At 39.1% G+C, this 27,954-nt stretch overlaps 1 protein-coding gene across 2 annotated transcripts in view; it reads right to left on the reverse strand.

Moving 5' to 3' along the window:
• Positions 1–27,954, reverse strand: part of LOC117807660 (protein Dok-7-like) — a 54,602-nt gene that overhangs the window by 16,141 nt on the left and 10,507 nt on the right. The window contains exons 5-10 of one of the 2 annotated variants that reach the window (XM_034677010.1): positions 20,638–20,757; positions 12,771–12,869; positions 10,397–11,169; positions 6,468–6,516; positions 5,764–6,303; positions 2,381–2,469 (exon numbers count right to left, since the gene is read on the reverse strand). In XM_034677010.1, coding sequence (XP_034532901.1) covers positions 2,381–2,469; positions 5,764–6,303; positions 6,468–6,516; positions 10,397–11,169; positions 12,771–12,869; positions 20,638–20,757 — 1,670 coding nt within the window. Of the gene's footprint in view, positions 1–2,380; positions 2,470–5,763; positions 6,307–6,467; positions 6,517–10,396; positions 11,170–12,770; positions 12,870–20,637; positions 20,758–27,954 lie in introns of both variants that reach the window. The other variant, XM_034677009.1, reaches the window with a different exon arrangement.

The following is a 27,954-nucleotide window of genomic DNA, read 5'->3' on the forward strand; positions in this document are numbered from 1 at the left end:
CCCTACTCATATGTATGTATATATAGTTATGTTGTAAGTAACTAGCCTAGCTTAGCATTAAAACAGATCACCAAAAATAACAGTTAAAGGTCTTTTGTCATGGGTCAAAACTTTTTCATGAATTAAGTTGAAAAACACTCAATTAAGACATCTTTTATCACTTTACTTTGCCTTCAGAAAGCCCATTTGTTCTTGCACTAATTGTACATTGTTGTCTAAACGCCTTATTTTACAAAATGTGGAAGTCAGAAGCGAGTCCTTCATTTCAGCAGTGGCTCAAAGAATTGGGGTATTTTTTGCATTTGTAAAGATTGCGATACAAATTGGTTAAGAGAGTAAACACTTTCATGAAAATATGGAAGCCTCTTTTGGACAAATGGACGACCTCTTTCAAAATACGTTCCTCTCAAGCCACCGAGCATTGCGCTTGAACCCTCTTAATGGCTACTCAGATGACACTTGTGTTTTTAGAGCTGCCACCAACTCACATTGTAACACGCTGATGCTTACGTTTTGTTTTGTTTTGTTTGTTTGTTTGTTTGTTTGTTTGTTTGTTCTTTGTCTTTTTTTCCCTTTTTTATTTCTTGTATTGTACAACTGTATGACCTCAACTACTTTCAGCATTATAGCATCTTTCTTTTATTCTTATTTGCTTATTTATTTCCATGATATTTCCATCTATGCCTAAAATTCAATAAAAAGAAAGTGAAAAAAAAAAAAAAATACTACATCCACATTTTCTTAAGAGTTTGGACGCTGTGTAAACTGTTAATAAAACAGAATTTTATGGTTTTCAAATTTAATTATTTAAACGTAGTCTTTTAAATGATTTGCAAACCATCAAATTCCGTTTCTATCATCATTTTACACAGCATCCCGACTCTTATGGATTTGGGGTTATTGAGAAGCCAAGCTAACTCAGAGAGCTGAGAGCTAACACAAAAGCTAAGCTATCAACTGAGGAACATGTATTTGTCGTGATCGAGATTAGTGCAAGAACAAATGGGCTTTCTGAAGGCAAAGTAAAGTGATAAAAGATGTCTTCATTGAGTGTTTCTCAACTTAATTCATGAAAAAGTTTTGACCCATGACAAAAGACCTTTAACTGTTATTTTTGGTGATCTGTTTTAATGCTAAGCTAGGCTAGTTACTTACAACATAACTATATATACATACATATGAGTAGGGTATCAATCTTCTCATCTGACTCTGAGGAATTAAGTACGTAGGTCTATTTTCAGTCAAATAAAAAGGTGATACTAGCTGGTCTCACATCAGCAAAAAAGCTAATTGCAACACGCTGGAAACCCCTGAATGTACTTTCCTTTCGAGTATGGGTTCTATCATACTTAGATATGTACCTTGAATTCTCAACAGCCAGAGTTCACGGGGCGAAAGAGGCAAATGTAGAGACTTGGCAAATGATTTCTAAGAAACTCAAAAGCCTTCTACATTGATTATGGTGATATATGGTGGCCTGGAATGGGTGTGGGGGGTGGAATGAGGTTTGGAGCTTAATTTTCTTATTATTGTCATTTATTAATATTGTTTTATTATATTGACTATGGTTTGTTTTTGTTTTTCTCCCCTTATTTGTATGAGGTTAACTTCTTGCACACGCATGATGTTTCTGCTTGCGCTTATCAATATATTGCTTTTAACAACCTGCATACAAATATAAATAAAGTAAAAATGTTATCACAAAAAAAAAAAGAATTAAGTATGTAGGTCTATTTTCAGTAAATTTCTTCCTTATTCAACAAGATTAAATAAAATGTGATGGTTTCAAACATGGCCCGAAAAACTTGTGAAAGGTAAATCTGTCCATCAATCCTGACTCAGTCCATTAGTAGTTTATTAGCAGCAAATTTTCAAATAAATTCAAAATTTCATGAGTTACAAAAACAAAAACAACAACCGTTTTTACAACATGAATTTAAATAAAGATGTACCAAGAACATAAAATGCTAACTTGGTACATGTCATAAAACACTCCAATCCAGATTTTCAAGTTTTTTCCCATTGGCCTAAGAAACCCTTCAGAAAGTAATAACTCTCATTTAAGTTAAAAAAACAAAGCGCTGATTCAGCTCTTCAGAGAGACAATCACGACTGTCTTTAAGAGTTTAATCCAACTAAATGGCCAAGAAGTAAAAACTATAAAATGCTGAATGAACATCATTTCCATGTTAAGTCTCAGATATTACTTCAACTTCCCTTAAAACTCTACCACAATAAGCTGGGGTTCAGGTTTGTTAATCCCCATCAATAGTTATTACCATGATCAGTTTAGCTGAGCTGAGAGCACAACACTTCCACGGCCTAAATGTGTGAGTTGTTGATAGCATAAAGCGGATTAAGAGAGTTTGGATTGACCTACCTCTGAGTTCCTCTCCAGCGCTCGACTCTCCATGATCTCATAAGCAGGATCTGCTCTGCGTCTTTCCTCTTTACAATGAAGCCTTTTAACTAGGAGAGAAAACGTCAAAATATAAGGAACTTCATTGGAGTTTCATGTGCCAATAGCCAGGAGAGACAATAAACCCAAAATTTGCTTTTTTAAAATTATTTTGTGGGATATTTGGTACTCTCTGGGTAAAAGTACATTTATTCCTTCAGGGAACAAATAACAGTGAGTTGATTCATCATCCCAAATTATAGCACATCAGGCAAAACAGATCTGTTTGGATTAAAAAAAGAGGGACAGACATCAAAAACTGCATGCTGGTAAAAAGATTCAACATGCAGCAGAGTGTTGAAAGTTATTACAACATTTTGAACATTGCAACCACAGATACTTTAAGTTCTCTAAAGTAGAAAGTCTAAGCATTTGAGGCTCCAAAAAAAATACTAATCTGACAAGTCAGATTATTAGGGCTGGATCTGTGTTGACATTACAGGTTGGCTTTAGTGAGTCTTCCAGAAAGAAGACAGTTGAGAAAATAAAAATTAAAGATCTGCCTTCTGGTGACATTTTTGTACAAAAGTAAAGTACAATCTAGAGCTGGGCTATATTGAAAATGATGTTATCACAACAAAATATTTCCTATCAGTCGATATCGATAATTATCACGATAAATATCAAATCTTTATTTCATTTTAATTTAAAGGCAAATTTTTTGGTCCGTTTCAGCTGTGTTTAAATTCGGCTCCAAAGGTCTTTAAGCCCCGCCTACCTCTCACCTTGTGACATGATTGGCTGGTCAATGCCGTCTTCTTCTTCTGTCTAATGTTGGGTGTCAACTAGTGTTTAAGGCTCACTAGCGCCTTCCTTTCCAGTGGTTGGGGGGTGTAATTACAGGTTTATTTATATCTAATTTTATTGAACATTTGTTACATTTATATTCAGAAAAAATATATCACGATAATTATCGTTATCGAGTTATCGCACAGCCCTAGTTCAATCCATTATTTTTGGAATATTGTGAACCAGGCAGATTTCTCATCTAGTTTATTGATAAAAACAACTAACAAGCACAACTGTAGCATTGGCCTACAACAGCATTAGATAGGTGGACCAATTAACTGATAATTTAGTGTTGGAGCCAAAAAGCATGTTTCATTTAATCTCTAACTTTGGCTTACAGTTAGTATTAAAGGGGACATATCATGCTTTTTTCATCAATATATATTGGTCTAAGAGGTCCCAAAAACATGTATTTAAAGTTTATGCTCAAAAAAACACTTTGAAATCAGATTTTGGCATGCCTGAAAAGTCCTTTTCTTCATTCCTCATCAGAACACTCTGTTTTCCCTCTGACCACGCCCCCTCCGGAAGTGGATGTGCCTCGGCTCTCCAGCACGTTGATCTAATGTTTACATGTTGGCTGAATATACACGGCTGCTCAGAGATCGCGTTACTTCAACCCTCTGAATCTGATCCTGACGGAGAGGCGCCTGTAGCAGGACCTTTCTGAAGGATTGGTCATAGATTTAGTGTTTCTTGTTGTTTTATTTATCAGTATGTAGACGTGTGTCTTGGTACACAGCTACGAGCATGTAGCTATGTGGCTATGCTAACTAGCGCTAGCACTTATCCATGATAAATCATCCACTAGATCTTCAAATCTGCAGACGTGGGGAGTAAACCCGACCTCTGCCAGAAAGGCAGCGGGACCTTTTATGAAGGATTGGTCACAGATTTAGTGTTTCTTGTTGTTTTATTTGTCAGTATGTCGACGTGTGTCTTGGTACACAGCTACAGCTACAGCTATGAACATATAGCTATGTGGCTATGCTAATTAGCGCTAGCACTTATCCATGACAAATAAAAATCATCCACTATATCTTCAAATCTGCAGACGTGGGGAGTAAAACCGACCTTTGCGTTTATTAAGAAAGCCTACAACTAGCATGCCTCCCTCCTGAGCTCCTTGTTGGCACATATTTGTGCAGGTAATGAAAAACGGGGGAGGGATTCAGTATTATTTTATACAGTCTATGGGCTGAACAAGCTCCGAGCTCTGACTCCGTGACAGACCGGATATTGTTGTTACGTAACAAAAACACGGAAGTCTGAAACGGCTCGTTTCACACACATTTACAGAAAGGTGTAGAAATCAAAACAGGGGCAGAATGGATTTTTTTCATTCTTGGGGGGTTTGTAGACATGCCAGGGACACATATTTCAGGTAAAGAACCATTAAAAAGTCAATTTTGCATGATATGTCACCTTTAATACAGGGCTTCAGGTGACTGGAGCCAGTTGTGACCAAAGCAAGCAAGCTTCTTTTTCTATTTGATAAAGGGACTTTTGTGTAAATAATTTGCATCCTTATATAATTAATAACACTATAATTAATGCTAATAGATAGATCTAGTGTACCCAAACGGGAGGAGTGCATCAGACACATTCGACACTGTGTATTTCTTCGACCACAAGTTTAACACAGTGTCAATAATTTGGGTTAGCTTGAATTGTGTATATCAGCCTATAATTATCACGATTTCATTCAATAACTGTTTAAAATGATGTTTGAGGAACTTAAAACAATAGCACCTAATTTATTCGCTGCAGTCCTGAGAAGTTAAAACTGCAACACAGCGTGAAAATAAAAATAAAATAAAAGTGAAAAAAAAAATTCTCACTATTTTCATTAAGATATACTATTAAATGGCCAAATATGGTGTTCTGAAGTTTTTGATGTTGCTGCCTAAATAGGTGTCCTTTACAAAGGGTTTGGTTTGAACTGGTCATTTAAATGTGAGAAAAAGACCCATTGATGTTTTACAGTTTAATTATAAGGACTTGATTAAAAAAAAACTTCATCTGATGCTGCTTACAAATGCTAAACAAATCTGTGATAATGCTTTTTAGATGACTCATTAGGATGTTTTTGGTTGCCAGGTTCTAAATGATAATGAGTTTGGCCTCGTCTTTACTTACCTTTCAGAAAAAAATACAATTAATTTAGTGTTAAAAGGGATGTTAGTCGCAGTTTCTTATTCAAAGGCGGTTATGATTCATCAGTAGAGCCTGATTAACATTTCTGATTTCTTGATCTCTTTCAGTATCTTTCCTTTTGAAAAGCTGGAGCAAGCTCAGATGTTAAAAACAGAACAACAAAAGGAAACCCCGCAGAGTGCAGACAGAAAACAAGCCGTTGATTAAAACCAGAGACTCAGAGGAAGCCCGGAGGAAAGTGTGATTTTTTTATTGATGACAGAGAGAACAGCAGGTCGGAAACAAAGAAAAGATCCATTTCGGAAAAGGACTGAAGAGGAAAGAGGACATCAGAGGAGCTTTATGAAGAGGCCTCTTACCTTCACCGGCCAACATCCAACCATTCATCTCTTCATAGGGGCACTGCCCGTCGGTGCTCTGTGATGCATCGCTTGGAGCTTCATTAATAGCTGCTTCATGGTCTCCACTTCTTGTCTGCTCAGTTGGAAATGTTTTGAAGGTGAAGACGTTCCTGTTGGGGTGCACTTCAGCAGGTGCGGCCCGGGGAGGAGGCTGACAGCGCTCTCCTTGGCACTTAAAGCAGTTTTCATAAATGACATCTGGTTTCTCTCGAAGTGCATCTTGTAATGGAGCGCAGGTGACAGTTGGAGCAGATATGAGCTCATTCCTCGGGCTCATCGACTCATACAAGTTCAGGCTGTTAGACTTCGCCTCCAGCTGCTTATCAGCTCTTGGAAAGCCTAACAGATCGGCCAGGAGACACACCAATTTCTCTCTCCCGTTCTTTGGCAGCGGTGACTCCTCAGTCGTCCACGCTGCTGGAGAGGGGAAGGAGTTCTCCATAATTTTCTGCACTGTGATAATGTTTGTGCTGCACGGTGATTTGTCGACAGTTTGATCTGCTGGATTGAAAATATGATTTTCTGGAGGCAAGAAAACCTTAAAACACTTTGTTTTCCATCCAATAATCAGATTAAGAAGCAGGGAACGCATCTCGCCGACATGCATAGACTCTGTTCATGCGTGCAGAATTAACTCATGCAGTGTTTTTCTCTGCACTTACCTGGTATGGCAGGGATCACTGACCCACTTGCAGGGATGTTCGGTGTCCCCTGTGACATGAAACAGAAACTAATTACACTCTGAGCACACACTGGTTTCATTAGCATTTATATAAACTATAAATAGATGCATGTTGGCCTGGTGTTTTTAAGGCTGGCAATGCTCTGTACATTTTTTAATCGTCCACAATTCCATGAAAAGAGCGAATCCAGCAGCGCATTCATCCGTCTCTCAACGCCGCCTGACTTCTGAGCCCGTCTCTGTTGTGCAGCCGCAAGCTGATTGGTTCCTGATGAAGATGCACATTTCTTAAAGAAAGGCTGCATCATTTCCTTATAAACAGCTTAGAGCATCTGTCACTCAAAGAGGAGTCAACAGTGCATTTGTAGGGACTATTTTCAGCAGAGGATTTGTCACGCTGGGGACCGAAGGAAGCACTACATCAGGCCTTTAAAGCATGGAGGAACATGCTAATCGGATCATTCATTGTTTGTTATTTTAGTCTTTTTAAAGGGTTTGTTGACAATAGTAAAAAATACATACACAATCGCCAAAGCTCAGCAAAAAACGACGGCAAAGTGTCACAGATGTGAGGTGCCCTGGCTGTGAACGCTCTGAATGTCGCATCAGATGACTCCATCCATCACACACCGAGCTGACTCTACACTATGATTTTTCTTGGAGATTTATTACCCACAATCCCTCTCTTATGTTGAACCAGTAAGACTGAGCCTCTTTAACAGTGTGCCTGTAACAATAACACATTTTTTCCCCCCTAAAACAATCTTCAGAAGTTCATAAGTTTGTTAGAAAATCAGAAACAGCATCTATTTAAGTTTAAAGTTGCTGTTTAATATAGTCTTTTGAAGTAGCCCTCGAGCTGTGAGCTAATAAACACTACAGAGGGTGATTGTGTTCCTCAGGCTGAGGGTGATAAATGTTCCTCCACACAGCTCCATCATCTCATGTTACATTTAGTCCACTGAGGTGCACTCACTGAAGACAAAACTAACATTTTCTTCACATGATGATTGAAGGCTGTGTTCTAAGCTTAATGCACTTCCAGAAGGGGGAGCCATATGCTTCATACTCATCTTTCTCTGAGCTTGCACCATCAAATGTTTCCATGGAAATTGGACTGAACAATGTGCAAAAATCTGCCAATCATTATGAAGACAAAATCATGTAAACAAAACAAAGAAGCAGTGGAATGCAACACTGAATTATCATAATGGAGGAGCTGATGATGAGAAATGTATTATTTAATCGTTCCATAACATTTTTTTTAATTATTCAGGAATGAAAGTGTGAATGTTTCCTCAATCAAAATACATAATGTCCAGTCCTCACATCACCATTGGCATGTCCAGACGTGTTTTGGCCCTGCTGAGGGCACTGAATAACTTCGGGCTGAATAACTTCAGGGTGGCATGTGCCAACACAAAGTTGAAAAGCATTATTTACCCTTTCTCTCTCTATAAATAATACTAATCTCAGTATCAAACAAATGTCACAGGGATGTTCCAAAACTACTCATTTCTGAGTCGTCAAAACGAGAATTCAAATTCTGTCTAGCCGACATGTCCAAATAAGAAAACAATCAGAAAACAGTCAAAATTAAGCACAATATTTACAACACAGCTGAACACAGGCTCACAGAATCTGTCAAACTAGCCGGATCAGGCTAGTTTGATGAGTGTGGCTAACAATAGCAGAGCTAGCCCCACTAGCTTTTGGTCCTCCTTGCAGGTGAACATCCACATGTGCCAGTTGATCATTGCGCCGCTCAAGTGGTTCTATGCCTCTTTAACCAGACACAGCCATATGTTGTCCGTACTGGTTTACATCATAGCATTATGACAGTAGCCTTGGCATTAAAACACAAGATATGACTGGGATTTTGGGCGTACAGCATAAAACTATTAATGATATGTTTAAGTGACGAGTTATCCTGGTGCCAACTAGCAATGGAGAAGAACTAAACTTTGTTTTGGAACTAAACCACACATCAGAGCCGTCTGAGCTTTTCTGCAGCTGGACTGATTATGACCTGGTTGCACTCCCGGCTGGCACCTGATCGAATACACGTTTATTTTTTTCAATAAGAACGAATAGATAGAAAACTGGACACTGTGAGTGAAGTACTTTTTGTTAGTATTATGAGCCTTCACTTTATAAGATTATGTCCACGGAGAATATTTTTATGAGCCTGATCGTTGATAATCAGCGTTAAACATGCACCTGTATTCAATACCGTCAGTTATGCATTTTGTTGCTGTAGAAAATATAATTTAGGGGGAAAAAAACGTATTTGGCATTGTTTTTGACATCAGAATGATAATGTTTTTTTTATTGATTAATCGATAATTGATCGTTAACATTTCCAAAAATCAATCACAGAGAATGCTTAAAATGTTCATCCCTAGCTTTGACATAACTTGAAATTGGTTGGTTAAATATTGCAATAGAATATTGTTGGGCAATGTTTTGCAGGAGATGTATGAAGCACTTTAAAAATAAACAAGAGCTGTTGTTCTGAAATGCTGTGTCTATCCATAGATGTCCTGTAAGCAAGCAAGTACAGTTTTAAAGCATTTTTTTTTAGGATATCGTCAGATCATCGGTATCAGAAAATTACAAAAAATAATCCAGATATATTTATTTGCCCATATCGCCCACTCCTAATACTGTGTAAAAATTTAACATTTAAAAATAACAATAGAGTTGCAACAAATAAATCTTCTACTCTTATTTTAAATAAATTAACAGTGAACTAGGGAGTCTCAGTTTCAGTGGTGAGTCTCAGTTTCACTGGTGAGTCTCAGTTTCAATGGCGAGTGAACAGTCCTAATGGTTGATTTTAATATTAGGTATGGACTCAAAGGTTTTGGGGTGGTACTATAGGTGGGAAATCAGATTCTAAGGGTGGCCCATACCCCTCTGGACACGTCCTTGCACAGCCACTTATCTATCTTCAGTATTTTTAAACTATATTCAGTGTTTAAATTGTCTTTAAGCTTTAAATTATACTAGAACTTGTGAAGATTTAATTTGGGGAGTGTCATAGCAATTGTCTTGTATTGTTTCTTGTACATCAATATAATGACAGTAAAGCTTTGTGTTCCATTTTTTATAATTTAGTTGTATTATAACAATAAATCTAATATTTGGATGGCTGTATAACAACCGTACATTTCGAAGGGTGTCATTTATAAATTATTTTCTTGCATTTTATAGACCAAACAATTGAAAAGAGGCACTTGATAAAAAAAAAAAAAAAAAAAGGTCTTCGAACTCTGCTGAAGGGAATGAGTATCTGCAAGATCAATACGCCAAGGAAGGAAGAATCATTACGAGGAGACGACTGAACCCCACAGCTCATATTGAAAATGTTTACTTGAAGATTTGTTTTCATCTTGGATATGAAAGTCGATAATAATCTCGGTTGACATTCAAGTTGGAGCTTTCCATGTGCTTCTCCAATAGACAATAATCCTTAAGTCAAACAGTGCGAGATAAGGAGGTGTCAAAGGAGGAAAAACTGATCACAACTCAAGGTTTGAATATCTAAGACACAAAGCAAGTTTCAAGCTTGATTGGCGACTAAAGTGCTGACTTGTTGGACAGATGGATTATGGGACTGTTTTTTTTTCTTGTTCCTTACACCAAACCCTAGAGTGGCATCACCGTCAGCCTGCAGGACGCCACAAAGGTCACACTGACAGCAAGCTACAGGATGCATTAGAGAGTGATGATGATACAACCTGCTTGTTGTACCACTGAGCATGAGCAGGAGGACATTTAAACAGAGAGGATGCCATTTTTTTAAGGCAAACAGATGGCCAACAAGAGCAGGTCTACTCTTTTATCAAAGTGCAAATCAAAAGACAGGAAATCTTTTTAAAAAATGGCACAGAGATTTTTTCTCACCTTAAATCCTCCACAGACAGAGCAGATGGTCACAATGGTTTTGGAGACGGAGGTGCAGATGTGACAGGAGTCTGGGTGCTCACTAGAGGGCGCCATTTTGGTTTTCTTACCCTCCTCTAAGTGTTCACTCTCTGACTTTGTTTCAGGAGTCTTTGAGTGGCCCTCACAGGTTTTGGCACTGTTTTTATCCTCCTTCGTGGAGTCTGTTGTGAGGCTTGAAGAGGCAGGAGCATCCTTAGTCGGGGTGGATGGTTCATTGTCTTTGTTAGTCACACTCCCCTCCACTATCAGACTCTTAGGAGAGTCGTACAGATACCTGAGTGATGACGGTACCTGGTAATCATGTCCAGGGGCAGCAGGGCAGCTACAAGGGCTCAGGTCTTGAGCCAAGTGTGGAGGCAAGCTGAAAACAGACCCAAAGTCTTCCCCTGCCGTGATGTCCAGGCTGCCCGTGTAAGAGGAGAAACTTCCAGAGTATGAGGAATGGCTACCGGTGGCTATGCCGCTGTCGGCAGAGCTCTGCCGGCCAATCTCCTGGAGCTGCCGGGGAGGTTTGGCGGTAGGACAGCGTGCACTTCCCTGGGAGACTGAAAGCTTCTCCATGCTCTGTAAGGCAGCTTTGGTGTGGCTGGTGTTCTCCGACGGGTTGGAGGGAGGTTCAGTCCAAATGGCGAGCCGGCTGCCGATGCTGCAGTCTGATTGGCTGGTATCTGACGTGTCGGAGGAGCCAGATATGCTGCGGTCGTCTCCGCCAGCAGATGGGCAGTATGACACTGCAGATAAAACAGTAATAAGATGAATTAATGAATTAAAGAGGAAACCCTTGCTGACTGACATTTTTGACATTCATTTCTTTATTTGATTGTTTTTTATTCTGTTTTCCCTCTTTTCTAAAATTGGTTTTGGTTTCACTTCATTTACTGTGCAGGGAATTATTATTATTTATTTTACTCAATCAATTTTGTTTATCTAGATTTTCTTACCTTTTGATTCATCTTTTTCTTACTTTTTTTTCTCTCTTCTCCACTTTAAATACCCTCCATAGTTTTTTGTTTTCAGGCTGGGTATTGTCTTTTTATATCTTCTTCCACTATGAGCGGTCTTTTAATACGTCACCAATCCTAAAACCTTCCACCCGTCATCTCACAAAAAAACATGGCTCCCAGAATGACGGACAACTTCTTAGTCTTTGCGGTTATACCAGAGGTTACCAATTACCTACTTCTTTTAAATGTGTGCTGTGTTATTTACAGTTTAATCAGCAACTTGAGCACTAAGAATTACTGTTCATCTTTTACAGGGGAGTCTCAGTTTTACTGGTGAATCTTAGTTTCATTAGCATGGCTTATTTTCACTGGCAAGTCTCATTTACACTGGGGAGTCTTAGTTTCACTGGGGAGTCTCAGTTTCTTTGGTGAGTCTTACTTTCATAATCGTGGCAAAGTTTCACTGCCGAGTCTTATTTACACTGGAGAGTCTCAGTTTGCCTGGCGAGTCTTAGTTTCATTAGCGTGGCTGAGTTTCACTGGCGAGTCTTATTTACACTGGAGAGTCTCAGTTTCACTGGGGAGTCTTATTTACAATGGAGAGTCTCAGTTTGCCTGGCGAGTCTTAGTTTCATTAGCGTGGCTAAGTTTCACTGGCGAGTCTCATTTACACTGGGGAGTCTTAGTTTCACTTGGGGGTCTCAGTTTCCCTGGCGAGTCTTACTTTCATCAGCGTGGCTAAGTTTCACTGGCGAGTCTCATTTACACTGGTTCTTCCTGCCTGCTCCCCATATGGACGGTTCTTCCTGCTTATACCAAAGTCTGCTGAAACGTGATTGGACAACTCTAATTGAACTACCAGAACTCTTATCCAAACTCAAAATCAAGAGCCCCCATTACAGATTCACGCTTTTATGTAGAATCGGTAAACACACAGAAGTATGGTTAGATATTAGAGCGTTGCTTTTGGATCATAGTGATTGCTTTGTTTTGAAGTTTCGATTTGTTTAAGGGTTTTATTTCTAAATGTCTGGTTTGTCTTGTCATGTAATTTCCTTAATGTCTCTACCTCTGTGAAAAAGAAGGCCTTCATCAAAGAGCACGACAAACTGTTTATCCTCAGCCCCCTCTCTGCCTTGTATTCAACACATAATGAGAACGATAAATCATGAGTGTGAGGAAAGCTACATCTGCAAACATAATTAACAACCAAGAAGAGGATAATTGGAAGCACACATCTCTTCTGTTTTCTTTGGAACCCTGCATTAGAAGATTATAGCGCTCTGAGATGATTATGTAACAAAAGATACACATTCAGAGCAAGAAAGATATTTACAATTTAAAAGTTAGCTGCAAGTTTTCCCTCTTTTTGATGTAACATGCTGTACCTGTGCTGCTCCTCTGTGAGAGCATGCTCAGTCGTTTCTCCAGCTCCTGGGCCTCGTGGTTCAGCCTCTCCTCCGAACTGGTCTGCGTGGGACTGGGGTCTGTTAGAGAGAAAAAAAAGCATCCACAGCAAATGTTGCAGATGTCAAACAAAATAGTTAAATCGAGGTAAGTTCAGCCTGTGCCTTGCTTGTCTGTGACAACTGTGAAAACACATCAAGCTACTCCAGAGACGCAAGAAAAGACACTTCAAACCACAAGAGTCTCACTCATCTTTATGTGGCCTCATTAAAATAAAACATCCGCAACAACATGTCAATGAGAAGAAGAACAACACACAGTGTGACAGGAGTGTTGTGTACACTGATTTGGTCTGTGAGGGCCACACAGGGGAACACCTTGCAGTATTTGTGGAACACTACGGGGTGTAAAAATAGCGCTGCCACATGTTTGTGTCGGTACGCCCTCTGGCTAAAGACTGTCGGTGCTGTTCAAGGATCTAGTGTACCTAAGACCACCAAGGTCAACTCTGACACGGGATTGATTCTGTTTCTCTCTAATAGAGCCTGGGAGAGTCAGGAGTTAAACGTAGCAGACTATGGGAAACTGTTCGAGATCAAATCCTGTATGTGGAGAACAAATCTGCCATGCTCCAAAGTGTCCTCAAATTAAAAGTTATCAACCAGAACAAACTAATAGATGACTTTAATGGGCGCTGCCAGCGGTGTCCTCTTCGATAAAAAGGACACTTGGCTGTATGTTGTTCTTTGGAATTCACTCAACCAGCAGGACGTACAGCTGTTTGTCCTCCAGGTATATAACCAGGTGCACTTCATACACTTTCGGGTCCTTAGTGAAAATAATAATAATAATAATAATAATAATAATAATAATAATAATAATAATAATAATAATAACAATAATAATAATAATCTTTATTTCTATAGCACTTTACTAAACAAAGTTACAAAGTGCTTCACAGAAAAACACAAAAATAAATAAAGAATATAAATATATATATATATATATATATATATATATATAAAAATATATATATATATATATAGATATTCTTGAAAATAATAATAATAATAATAATAATAATAATAATAATAATAAATACAAATAGAAGAAAAAAACAAAATAAAGGAACTCCAAAGTACTAGAATGTATAATAAGAATAACATAAATAAAAGCAGAATAACAGGTTTACATAGTTATGAAAGCCTTTTAAAAAGAATAAAATGTTTTAAGAAGCTTTTTAAAATTACATACAGAAGAAGCACGCCTTATTTCAGCTGGTAGGTCGTTCCACAGTTTAGGAGCCTGGACTTAAAAAGCCCAAAAGCCCTTGGACTTCAAACGGGCTCTGTGCACAACCAACAAGCCCATGTTAGCTGATCTGAGAGGGCGGGCAGGCTTATATCTAGTGAGAAGGTCTGTGATGTACTGGGGAGCCAGATTGTGTAGAGCTTTGTAAGTTAGTCACAACATTTTGAAATCAATGCGGAATTTAACAGGAAGCCAGTGTAAAGAAGCCAGAACTTGAGTTACGTGATCTGATTTTCGTGATCCAGTGATTACTCAGGCAGCTGCATTTTGAGTTAGGGTAGTGAACAGAAGTAAGAGATAACCCAGAATAAAGGGCATTGCAGAAATTCAAGCTTGACAAGATAAAGGCATGAACAACCTTGTGCAAGTCATTAAATGATAAGAATTATTTGATTTTGGAAATTAGTTTGAGATGAAAAAAAACATGTCTGCACTACCTTTTTAACCTGGGCATCAAAACAAGTTGAATTTGATGTGGAGAAAAGGATAACTTCAGTTTCGTCTTCATTGAAATAAATTATTAAAGATAAGATTTCATGTTTGCAATTTTAATGAACTTTAAGAATTCTTTTTAATGTTTTTTTTACTTCTCTTTTATTTTTTCAAAAGTTTTAGGTAATTTTTTCACCAGAACTTTTGAGAGTCATGACTAATTTCTAAAACTAACCCGACTTTATCACATAATGAAAACACTTTCTTGTAAACACAACAGAAACTGAATTTTGATGATAGTAGCTCTGCTCTTTTGTAGTGTCTCAGTAGATTCAAGCGTGATATTGCACATTAATAAAAGTGTATTTCCCAGCTTGTTATACCTGATTCCAAAGAGAGTGCTGTAATGCCACAGCCCACAGTTAAAAACTGAGAAAAAGGAGAAATCTAAGTTTACAGAGGCAGCTCAACTACCTGCTGCCTTCTGCTGATGGAAATTCTACATCAAACCTGCAGCCTCAGAGGACAACTGATGTTCATCTAAGCAGTTTTCCTTGCCAATGCAGCAGACAGCGCTACAGTACATCAAATGGAGCCAATTAAACCGACAAAAACAGGTGTGCGTGAAAATATGGATACACTTGAGTACTGGGATATTATGTTTTGTGACACTGCATAAATTCTTAAGCAAAAGGTACTTCTACAAAGATTGGATGTTGAATAGACTGTACTAAACACAATTATCATCAATCTGTGTTAATACTTGATTCTGATTGGTCAAAACCCCAAAACAACAGTGTTTCATTCTAAACAACAAAAGCAATGCCAGGGAAAACCTGATCGAACAAGCCATATTAAATTAATCTGCAGAAACAAGTCCAGCAGATTTCACCTCTGCCTGTTGACACTGTGGCAAAAACGTTATGAAACGTTTGTATTAGTGTCCATTGTTAACGTTCGTTCTACATGCGGTCCACTTTTATTACACAAAAGCGTTAGCATTTACAAACAACATGGAGGATATTTTTCATATTACTTTTATTTTATATGAAGAGCATAAAGCTGTAGATTCAGGTTAATGGCTGACCAGTCGGTATCAAATAAACGGAGAAAAGAGAGAGAAAAAAGCATAAACACCGTTACATTCAGCTGAAGGTCTCCAGTTTACAGGATCACTTTCAAAACCATAACACCGGGAGAGACGCACTCGCGGTGGGTTGAGAGAAGACTACTGTTACAAGCTGCTAAATCAAGTGAATCACAGCCTCTTCTTTTGAAAAGTACACACACATACAAAAAAGATTGAACAAATTAAAGCAAAGAGAAGTCAAGTGAATCACACGTGTGATGTTATTGTGGACGGCGGGCGGAATAAAAACACTGCGGTTAATCTATCAATCAGACACGTTCAGCATTGCAGGCCGTGCCCCCCCAAAGCCCCAGGGCCTTTGAAAAGTACTACCCCCCTTAGCAGGGGCTTTTTAAGGGAGAGATTATCTACCCCTGAACTACTTTTTCGCCCTGGGTCCGTCGATTGAAACGCACGTAGTTCTGAGGTAAAGTTCCTCCGGTCAAAAAACGCCTATAGACACAGTAAGGGAGGTTTACACTAACAAGGTTTGGGCTTTGGATGTGTTGAAAGTCTGACATCGGGGAAAAGAAAATGTCAACAGACAGAGGAGAATACCTTAATCAGGTGCAGATATTTTATGCATCATTTTAAATGGCAATGGAAAACATTAATGTTAAGACTTTACCCTGCATCAAACTTCAAAAGTCTGAGGGATTTTTTTTTAGCTGCATAAAGAAATCGTAATTAAATGAATATTTAGTGTCAACTTGTAAATTCTTTAAGGTGGCAGCCAGATAACCAGCTGGGTAATGTACAGTGAGCAGGTGTTTATGCAAGTTGCTCACCCTGTCAGGGTTCTGATTCCCATAACCACCGCTCACTTTACATTACTTCCTATACATAAATGTCATAACTCTGATAGTGGGAAGTCTATATCAAGCAAGGTTACTTTTTCACACCAGTAGTAGAGCGTTCTTTATTCTGTCACAGTTTTTCCAAAAATAAGATTTAAAAATAAGGCAGTACTAAAATATAATGAACTGTAACCCCTGCATCATGTTAATTATCATCTCTCCAAGCACACAGCTCTAGTCTGGGTAATTTGTGTTTGACTGACAGGTGTTGCATCCTTTCACATGCTGTATTTTTGCAGCTTGCTCATCCCAGCTAAGAGCAACTAACACCTCCTCCCTTTAGACAGCTACTGGAGCCAGAATATCCTCATTTGGCAATGATAGCTGCAAGCTGTGAGCTGTATAGTCAGGGGCTCAAAACTTCTGCACGCAAACAAAATAAAAATCAGAGGACACTATTAGCCAAAAACTATTTACCAGTCATAATTTCTTTGTGTATAAATGGTCAGAGTTTAACCTTTCTGGATTAGAAAACTCACTTTTACAATTCTGTTTTGTTGATTTTACACATTAAACTCTAGCTATGTGTTTATCCCACATAACGTAAAACTTTTGGAAACACTGAAAGAAAAAAAAACTCTTATGAGGGTAACTTTCACTTAACTTCTGAAGCCACTGCTGCAATCTTTGTTTCCTACGCGACAATGTATTTTTCAGCTTGATTGCATGTAGTGTTTGCACCTTTTCTAGATGATGGATTTCAATAATGAGCAGGAGTGTGAAAGGCAGAGAGAGAGGTGGACATAAAAGCATGAAAGGGTGAAAGACAGATTGAGTACGCTAAAGAACGTTGATCAAAATTAAAGGGAGAGGTATTAATAAGTTAATGTAGGACAGAGACATGGACAAAGACTGAAAGGTGAATCACAAGTGAGAATGAGGGACACAATTACAGGCTGCAGGGAAGGAGTAAGATGAGTGTAAAATGAAGGGGAGGTACAGGAGGGTAAGGGAGAGGGGAGCGTAGCGGTGGGTGACCAAGTATGAAATGAAGGGGGGAGGCAGCAGTGGAATCCTGTGGATGAGGTTACATACATGCCCGGAGTGATTAGGAGGCTTTGGCTGCTCTGCTTGTGTGAACTGTGACTTTGACCTCCTAGCCCCTCCCTCACACATCCTCCTAGCTATTTATTCAAGTACACACCACAATAATAGGAGTATGAGCTCAACCTGCCATCGGGCGGCAAGATGTGTGAAAACCAGAATACCCACAAGCCCCCACAGCTGCCCGGTCTACATTTCCTGTTAAGTTGCAGACTGAGTGAGAAAATGTTTTAAAACCTCTAGTGTGGAAAATCAAAGGTGTGAAAGAGCAAAGCTGGAGAGCAGATAAAGTTTAATAGTTTCAGTCATATTATATGTAGCATCTGAATGTGTTATTGAAATAACAAGAACAGAAGAAAACACAAAGATGAGCCACAGAGATGTCCTTGGACCAGTCTGTGTATCACGGCCAGTTTAATTATTTATTTTTATTGTACACTTTATGGAAGATCGAGAGATTCAAAGATTTCATCACAAGTTTTTTTCAAATTAGCCGGTTCACAAGAACATAATTCCTCTAGTATGCTCCATTCTGTCTTAAATTAATATCACTTGTGCCAAGTTACAGTTCCAGATTAGTTATATGATATAACTGATATATTTTAGCTGAGTCAATGTTTACACATTATATCTTTGTAAAGTCTATGGCTAAAATCAGGGATGTTCCGAAGTTAGTTAAAATTCCAACTTGCAGACGAGTCTTAATGTAAGAAAACAGTCAAGATTGAGCACAATTATTTTATCTTATTTTACTTGTGTTTTGTATATCCTTTGGTTTTCATTGATACATTATTTAGTTTTTTGTGTGTTAGTTTGAGGCATGGATAATAATGTCTCAAACTTTTGCAATTTGTATTTGGAAAAAGAAAAAAACGCAATCAAGAGATTTAAATATATATATATATATATTTATATAAAAAAGAAATATGTTTTTGGGAAAAAAAAAAGCACAATTTATTTAACACAGCTAAACACAGGATCACAGTCTACAGGTAAACAATGTCAAATTGGTTTGCTGAATGTGGCTAACAATAGCAGAGCTAGCACCACCAGCCTTCTGCCAAATGGCACTATGCTATGAGATGCCATTTGGCATCTGTGCTTGTTTACATCTAGGTAGTAGAGCATTGTAGCATTATGGCATCCTTAATCAGAGCTACCATCATGGCTAGTGGCAGGTGGCTGCACTTTATAAACATATCACTATCAGTCCAGGCCTCTAATAATAAAAATATAAATCATTTTCTTAAACCGACAAAGTTATTCTGGTGCCAACCACAGACTGTAAAAAAAAAATGGATGTCTGATCGCTCGGCTGGAAGTGAGGCTTCCGCAAAAACTCCTCCCCCTAGTGCCTGGCTGCAGTATAGGTCAAAAACTCTGTCTCCCCCATTCATTCGAATGGGGCTGCAGTCAAACTTTTAAAAATAAATACACGTTGTACGAATGTTTCTCACATCTGTAGGCTGTGGTGATATGTAGTTATAATTTGACTGTTTTGTGTTCAAGGCCTCTTTTTTCTGAAGGTTTCTTTTTCGTTAGTTATTAGAGGTTAAAAAACTGGGTTTTTACATCCGGGTTTGCTTTGATTGACAGAGAGAAACTCCATAGGATCTCGTGACGCTCCGCTGTAGGGTGGAGCTTGTTACTGTGGCAACACAGAAATTACTGTGGAAACACAGAAATTCTCTACTGGGCAGACTCTGGCTGCACAATGGCTGCGCATTCGAACAGGGTTTTTTGGCTTCAAAACAGTACAACGAGAAAAGGCGGAGCAACGTCGTTAATTTTTTTTACAGTCTTTGGTGCCAACTGGTGAGGGCAACGTCAACTTCACACGCAAATCCCAAGCTAAAATATTAGCGAAGTGTCTGTTAACTTATCCAGAAGATACTGAGCTACATTATTATTCATTTGGAGATCCATCTTGCATAAATATGCACTCTCCAATATTTATTCTACTTTCTGCTCTTTTTTTGGTCTCCACCACTTATGAGAGAAATTTCTGGTGTCTTTTGCTGCTAAATACTTTAATGCTAAATAACTAGCAGCTGGCTTTGATTGTCTAGCATTACTGCTTAAAAAAGTGGGCTGTGGTTGGCTACTTCTATTTGATAAAATTTGCTTGTGGTAAATTAAATTAGCAGAATGCTAACCAGAAAACCAAAACAAGAGGCAAAAAGAAACCAAGACTCAAAAAGCTGATCAGTTTTTATTACTTCATTTTTGCTATAGAAATATATATATATATATTTTAAAAAGGCTTGTTACTTCAAAAGAACAAGCAAGGCACTTAAAAAATTAGACTTTTTGAGACAACAAGCCGGCAGATGCTGTCAAGTTTTGAGAAATGGTGTCAGGAGAACAGAGGAGCTGAGGGCGGACATGCTGGAGCTCAGTGTGCTCATTAAACAGACTAACCTCACTGTCTTTGACAAATTGATATCTTGCCAGACAACCCTGCTGTTACAAGTAAGAGACATCTAATGACTGTTTGGAGTCCAGCCCAACATCCAGCTTGCACTACATCAGTAGCAGAACAACCTCAACTATACATAGACTACAATTGTATTTGCTGCCATAATCACAGTTAGTACAGTAGCTATCCTCTTACTGATGCTGAAGATGTCCCTACAGTTTACATTAGACACAGTACACTGAAGTCAGGGGTTAGGATTTGACTAAACTATAAATTCCTTCAGAAGATTATCCAATTACTTAAAAAAAACAGCTGTCAGTCATAATTTAGTCACATCAAAGCAGACGGAGGAATCCTCTGACTCATTCAGCCAAAAATGGACGGATTCCAGGAAGGCAGCACACCTAAAAGCTACGACAAATCCCTGGAGGCACAGGAGGGGAGCCATACCGGGTTTGCTACACATTAAATGGCCAGTGTTGATTTTAATGTTTGCGTATACTCCCTGGAAACAACTCGATTTGTCGCAATCTTTACAGAAAGATCCACCTTCTTTCTTTAAGTCATAACTTTTACAGCTTAATTTCCCTCTCTTACGCATGGTTGGTTTTTCAGTCCTCTCCAGCCAAGCAGCTTTAAACACCTCTTGTACTGACCTGGCAAAACTGGCCGCAGTCCAAAAGGGCCTCTGGTGGGGGAGATGCCTCGGACGATGCAGTCGAACAGAAAGCTGATCTGCTCGCTCTCTGCAGATGCCAGCAAAAAGACACCGGCCCCTGTAGAAAGCAGACTTTATTAGTGTCACGTTATGTATTGCAGCACTGAAATACCCACTACCAAATCACTGTAATTAGCAAAATGTCACTCCACTCCTCCTGTTGGTTTCTTTTAAAAATTCAGATAAGATTGGTACTTTGTAGAGCTGCCAAAAAAGTATTTTTAAACATATTTGTATTCATTATTTGTTCCAAACATCTCTTTCAAAAGTAAAGTAGATCAATTCCAGTTTTGTTAAAGATCGTCTTCAGTTTGTTTGTTTTGACAAATCCCAAAGATTGTCTGTTTACGATCAAACAAGTCAATTAAATCCAGTAAATATTCACAATTAAGAAACTGAACCCAGGAAAGTGTGTCTGAGTGATTCTGTATTTAAACTTAGCTGCTGAATATTGAGCTAAACACTAATAAGAATTCAAATGGTAATCAAAGTCGATATATCTGTACCAAATTTCATGACAACCCATCACATAGTGGTGCAGAAAATGCACTCAAAACCACAAGTCATGGCCATGGCAGTCAAAAAGGGTAAATACAAGACGATCATCCAACAACTGGGCACCATGGATGAAAAGAATGTTGAGATAATTCAGTGTGAACCAAAGTAATACACTGACCTATGGTCATGCAAAGTTCAACTACACTGTTTAATAAAAGTGATTTAAAAAAGTATTAAAGAGTCTATATAAGCTGTAACACAGTCTTTGAATATTTCATGAGCCCCCTGTTTTACACAATGACTGTGTTTAAGATATCTCTCCTGATTCCTAAATGCACAGAGACCAGACTTACTATGTTGTCCCCAGGGGGCGTCAAAATAAACAAAACCAAAAGTTCCTCTTTAGAGCTTTAAAAGAAGTACCATATTAAAAGAAACACTACTGAAAGACTTAAAGTAAGGCTGTATGATAAATCCATTTAATGGATTAATAGCAAAAAAAAGAAAATCTAGATTTTCTCTGTAACCTACGTATACTGCTTTTATTACTCTGGTAGTGTCTGCCATTTTGTTACAGGCACATTTCTAGGCTTATATTTGTTTTCTGAGGCCTTAAAATTATATTGTGTTTGAATTCAATGTTGGCTAAACTACATAATGCACTTTTAAAGAAAAGTTTACATTTTTCACTTTTTTTTTTTAGGTACAGTGTGTGGACATTGGACTATTTAGCAATGTCTTAACAGTCAGATTTTAGACTGAGATGCTTCCTTGCCCACCCCTCCTGTGAAACAACAGTGGCCTTTAATGAAAATAAGTTCCTGTGATGCATGATAAGTATGATACTCCATTTTTCATGTTTTTACTATCCAAAAGGTCTATCAGTACAATTAATATTTTTTCCCATTCCTACCAAGTCTGTTCGGTCACTATGTACTGCACACTGTACCTTTAAGGGGAAATTCAGTTTGCCTTGAACATTGTATTGATAAAATTAAATCAAAACTTGCTGTTTGTCATTTGTAGATTTCTTTTTTCAGGAGAAAAATACAAAATCAATTAAAATCGTAAATTTAATTTTTTGGTAAAAAAATCTGGGATTCTATTCCAAGGCCATATCGCCCAGCCCTAACTGCAAGTCACTGTAATGACTTCAAATGAGTGATGGTGTTCATTCTTGATTATGCAGACATAAAAATGTCCCTCTTCACTACCTCTATTCTATCTTTTTTTGTTGTTGTTTTATTGTATCTTTATTTGGAATGATCAGGTAGATACAACAGTATAGCAACATAGTAAAAGTAAAAACAAAAGTCCTTCCAGTTTTGTTTGTTTTGAGTCCAGAAAAAAAACCAACATCAGCCATCCTGGAATAAGAGTCCAAAGAAGGTAAGGTCATAGACAATAATAGTGGATACACAATGACCTCGTATGGACAGACCTGACAGTTTGCTGGGGATAAACTCTGCCAGATAAGGCTCCCTTATTCACTTAAAAAGAGCTCTGTTACAGCTTAATTAAAGATAGAAAGGTGTACATGGAACTTTGAACAAGAACCTGGGTGGTTACCTGCTGCTGCCGTCAATAACCAGTAAGAAATTAAATGGCTAAATTATAAAACAATATTACCAGTGAGATCAAATAAAATCTGCTCTTTTGGGGGTAACAAATGTAATCCAGTTGTTCCAAATTATTTAAAATTTGTCCATTTGGATTCTTAATTGATAGGTTAATTTTTCCATCCTAAAAATTTGAAGAGTTATTCCAATCCAATCATCCAGGGAAGGCTGAATTGGGCTTAATCATCTCCTCGTAATTGTTTTCTTACTTGCCACCAAGAGTAATTGTAGCAGCTTAATCTCGCTTCTATATTCCAAAAAAGAGACACGGCCCAGGTATAGCACATCAAGACTCAGAGGTACTTGAGTGTTAAAGACCGTGCTCAAGGAAGAATTGACGCACTTCCAGAAATCACTTAGCTTGGGACATTCCCAGAAGATATGATAATGGTTAGCATAGCACCAGTCAAGCTACATTGTCTCCAGCATGACATATGTCCACCCCTATGCCGCTTCTATTCTATCTTTTATATCAAGTTAAAATTAGGCTGAAGGTGATACAGGAATGGTTAAAGGTTAATTTCTGCTGCTAAAGGTCATCGGCCACAGACCCCACTCTGTTCAAACAATTTGCCATCCATTACAAGCTGTCACCAACGAAAGGGTCAAAGTGTGACCCTGTCCCTGAGACCACCCATATCAAGACAGCTTCAATCACATTCCCCTTGCCGTGAGCAGGGTCGAAGGTCAGCACCTGACTTAATTGAAATTGAATTTGCGACCATGTCCTGTTTTGATATCGACCTGAATAATAAAGTATATCATCTTTTATTCTCCTCAGCTTGGCTCTGAGCGCTGAATGTAAATTCTCTAAATCTTGTCATTTCCTGGAGAAGAACACATTGTCATGTCATGTATTTTGCAGCAGGTGACTGCACATCAGGTGCACCGCCAGAAGCTAGAGTGCCATAAAAAACACACAAAGAAAACAAAAAACAGGTGGCAGGGTCTGTGTAGTTACAACCTGATAAAGATTCTGTGCAGGAACAGAAAACCTCTACCGTATAGAGAGATAAAACACAGCATCCATACAAAGTAACACAGCTTATTAAAATGTACTGCTACGTGGGAAGTGCAAAATCAGTTTGAGTCTACACTGGCTGTTCAAAGTGCCCTTTTTTAGTATTACAGCAGTAAAGTCATCCAAGCAGGCACACTCAGAAAGGAGAGTAGTTTTTGGGCAAATTTGTACTATTCTTTGTTTACACGTGAGAGGAATTCAAAGATGTTTGAGAAAACAGTGCCAGCACCCTGAGATACACAAATAAACACTTTCTCCAACACATGAATATCTTCTTAGTTGTTACATTACTGAATTTGCTATTTCAAAGGTGTCCACTTTATTCTAGCCAAATAAAAAAAACAAGCACAATCTGACCAACATTTAGAGTACACGGTTTAATTACTGTGCCTCTGTTCAAAGCAGCACAACAAGCTGGAAATACATCACGAACATACTATGACAAACCCACTCATTCGAAATCAGTTACATTTTAAACACTCAGGGCCTGATTCATAAAAAGGGAGTGGGCAGCTTTTGCGTCCACAAAAACCTGTTCAAATAAGCCAAAAAAACATTGTCTAATTCACAAAGCATACACAAAGGGCTAAATGCTTATTTTTTGTTTCACGGCTTTGTTTCAGGACCACTCTCATCAAAGTAATTAATTATTTGCATGCAATAAATTAAATTTGGCAGTGTGGCTCTGTTCTGGGCACTCCCTGCCCTCTCATGTGCCTACGTGGAATGCCAAAGCCTGAGGCGGGGAAAGCACACCTTCCCTCTCTTTCATGTGCGTACATGAAAAGCTAAGGCAGGGAGAGCATCAGCAAAGAGAACAGAGTGGGCATCAGTGACAAAACATATGACACTGTTAAAATCAGACACGGAACGAGGGCGCTGGGGTGGAGGAAGGTTACAAAGCGGAAAGCTTGCTCTGGGTCAAAAATCTGACTGGAGATCTGGTTTTTGTTTGTTAATAAGCTTTGGTACTTCACAATACTATCAAACATAAAAATAATCTATATCGTAGGGATGGGTACCGCTTATGGCACTTTTATAGGTACCGACCGAATTCCGTCGGTACAACCGAGTACCGATTCACGTAAAGTTAAACGGTACCATGTATCGGTACCTAAACACATCTTTGTGACTCTGAGGGAGTGGAAGAGTAGGCGATTTTCCATACTTTCGCCCTGTAGTTAAGTTTGAGACTGATCGGGTGGATGTCTCTGCTCTCTGCATCTGTGCGGGAGCGTGCCAAACGGAGCCTGCAACTGACTGGCGCACGCACTCACCGCGAGGCAGAGTTGCAGGAGGATTAAGTTGAGAAGGACTCTCTTGCTCCGACTATCTGCCCTGTTTATAACCGTTCCTGTGTGTGTGTGAATGCCCAACAAGTAAGTTGTGTGTCCTGTTAACTGGCTTTTTTCCATTCACGTGTGCTCATTGATAAACTCCTGAAAGAGCAATTAGACGCCACAAGCACGTGCCAGCTAATATATCTAATCACCTATATAGTCCTGTTTCTGTTCATTTCATGTTAAATGAAATAAATATGTTAAATTTAAGAATTGAGATTTTATTATCAAACACATTAACATTTATTACCACATAAACACACAAAAGTACTGAAAATTGGTACAGTTGAGTACCGGTATTGATTCCCAGGTTCCGGGTATCAGTACCGTATCGGTTCAAATGTGGAAGGTGCCCATCCCTAGTATATTGTCATGGTTTGATAAAGTGTTGAATTAACAGAAATGTAACCTTCTAATCTGAACTGAATCTGATTACTATCTTGCATCTTAAAATTCAAACACTAAATGCTCAAAAGAGACTTCAAAACACTTTCATATTACTTGATTGAAATTGCTCTTTAACATATCAAAAATATCCATCCATCCATCCATCCACCCATCCAAATACCCCTCCATCCATCCATTTACTTGGGTTGGGTCACGGAGGCAACAGTCCAAGCAGATCGACCCAGACATCCCTCTCCCCAGTAGCGATTCCCAGCTCCACCTGGGGAATCCTGAGGCGATCCCAGACCAGGTGGGATATATAATCCCTGAATGAGTTCTTGGTCTACCCCGGGGCCTTCTACTAGTTGGACGTGCCCGGAACACCTCTAAAGAGAGGCTTCTGGGAGGCATCCTTATGAAATGCCTGAATCACCTCAGCTGACTCCTTTCGATTCAAAGGAGCAGCGGCTCTACTCCGAGCTTCCTCCAAATGTCTGAGTTCCTAATTATCTCAAAGGCTGAGCCCAGACACCCTTTGGAGGAAACTCATTTCCGTGATCTTATTCTTTCGGTAATGACCCACAGCTCATGACCCTAGGTGAGGGTTGGAACATGGACTGATTGGTAAATTGAAAGCTTTGCCTTCAGGCTCAGCTCCCTCTTCACCACAACGGTCCAGTGCAACGCCTGCACAAGTGCTGATGCAGCACCAATCCGCCTGTCAATCTCACGCTCCATTTTTCCCCCATTCGTGAACAAGACCCTGAGATACTTAAACTCCCTCACTTGGGGCAAAGACCCGCTCCCCACTCAGTCCACCGTTTTCCAGCAGGGAACCATGGCCTCAGACTTGGAGGTAGTGACTCAGTACTTCTCAAAAACGTGAAGATAAAATCAAGTAGATCGTGGAGTGTGTGTGTGTGTGTGGGGGGGGGGGGGTCACTGAAAAGTGGCAGACAGCTCTACATCTGCTTTATCCAGAAGTGAGAGGTCTGACACTGTTACACACCTCCTCTCTCTGCTGCAGAGAATCTCTGCTGAGAGATTACATGTCACAGGAATGCTCACCCTTCACCACACATTTAGATGCAGCTTCAAGTAAACACACATTTCCTTGTCTTTTTAGCACATGTGAGCGCTGTCTGACTCTTTCCGTATAATTCAAAACACTGCTGAGGAGTTAATAAAGCTTAACTAATCACACATCACATGTCTAAGTCTCATATTTCAGCTGTATCACTATGTGTCTGTAGCGCTCTGATCTGTCTCCGTCCCTCCAGGTGTCGACATGCTCTCCTCTGAACTTTAATGGTTTCTATTCCAAGATGTTAACTGAGGTTTTTTTCCTTATCACCAGGGCACACACACCTCTATCTGAGCTCAGGTATAACAAATGTTCCTCAGAAACATCCTCCCCGTAGTGACGCTTGATGTTGAATTGTAACCGCAGAAGTAGTCACCACGCACAGTCTGACTCATATCCTGCTGTGGGTTTTTTTCGTCGTCATGAAGCAGCTGCTTTATCTTAAACACAATCCACCAAGTTGGGACGAACACACAAGGGCAATCTACTTTCCATTACTCACACTGGTAAATAAGATCCCCAATAACAGCCCCACTATGTTTTATTAATAATATTTGGATTTAATTGCGCTCATATCACCACAGGGCTGAAAGTATGCAGAACCCAAACACATTTCACACTTATATTTCAGCCATATGTGACTGTTGGACTTTCCACTCAGATACAAGGGGCATAAACACACTTTACAAAAGACCTTGACATCAAGTTCAACAGTTAGGGACTGGTTGATGTTTTGCGTAAAACTAAGTTCTTTTAAAAGGAGAAGAGTTGTCCAAATAGCATCAGCGTCAGAAACAGAGAAATGAATCTAACACAGCATATCAAGCTGTGCTGCCACCATTTATGTTTATTTCGTTGCAACTTGCAGATTCCAGCCAACACCAAGACATTCGCAACAGATCCTTTGAGTCCTGTGAGCTGCGGGGCCTCCATGGATCTGACTTAGCTGTCCAGTTCTGGTGCTCACATGCTCATTGTAGGCACTTTCATCAGTGGACAGAGGCCAGCATGGGCTCTGCTTTAGGTGTCTTACAATGAGCATTTCTGCGGCTACAAACCTTGATGCACTGTGTTCTCTCAAATAAGCACATAACTCATTTAGCAATGTGAGTGCCAGTTGCTCTTCTGTTGGCTCAATCGTCTCTGACATTGGCACCAGTTCATCCATTTCCTGTCCTTGGACCACTTTGGGTAGGACCTGACCTCTGCAGACCAGGAACACCCAACAAAATGGTCATTGTTGAATCCACTCACATTCCTTAGGCTTGCCTATTCTTCCTGCTTTTTACAAATCAACTTAGAGAAC

The sequence above is a fragment of the Notolabrus celidotus genome, chromosome 23 (genome assembly GCF_009762535.1).
Source record: "Notolabrus celidotus isolate fNotCel1 chromosome 23, fNotCel1.pri, whole genome shotgun sequence".
NCBI lineage: Eukaryota > Metazoa > Chordata > Actinopteri > Labriformes > Labridae > Notolabrus > Notolabrus celidotus.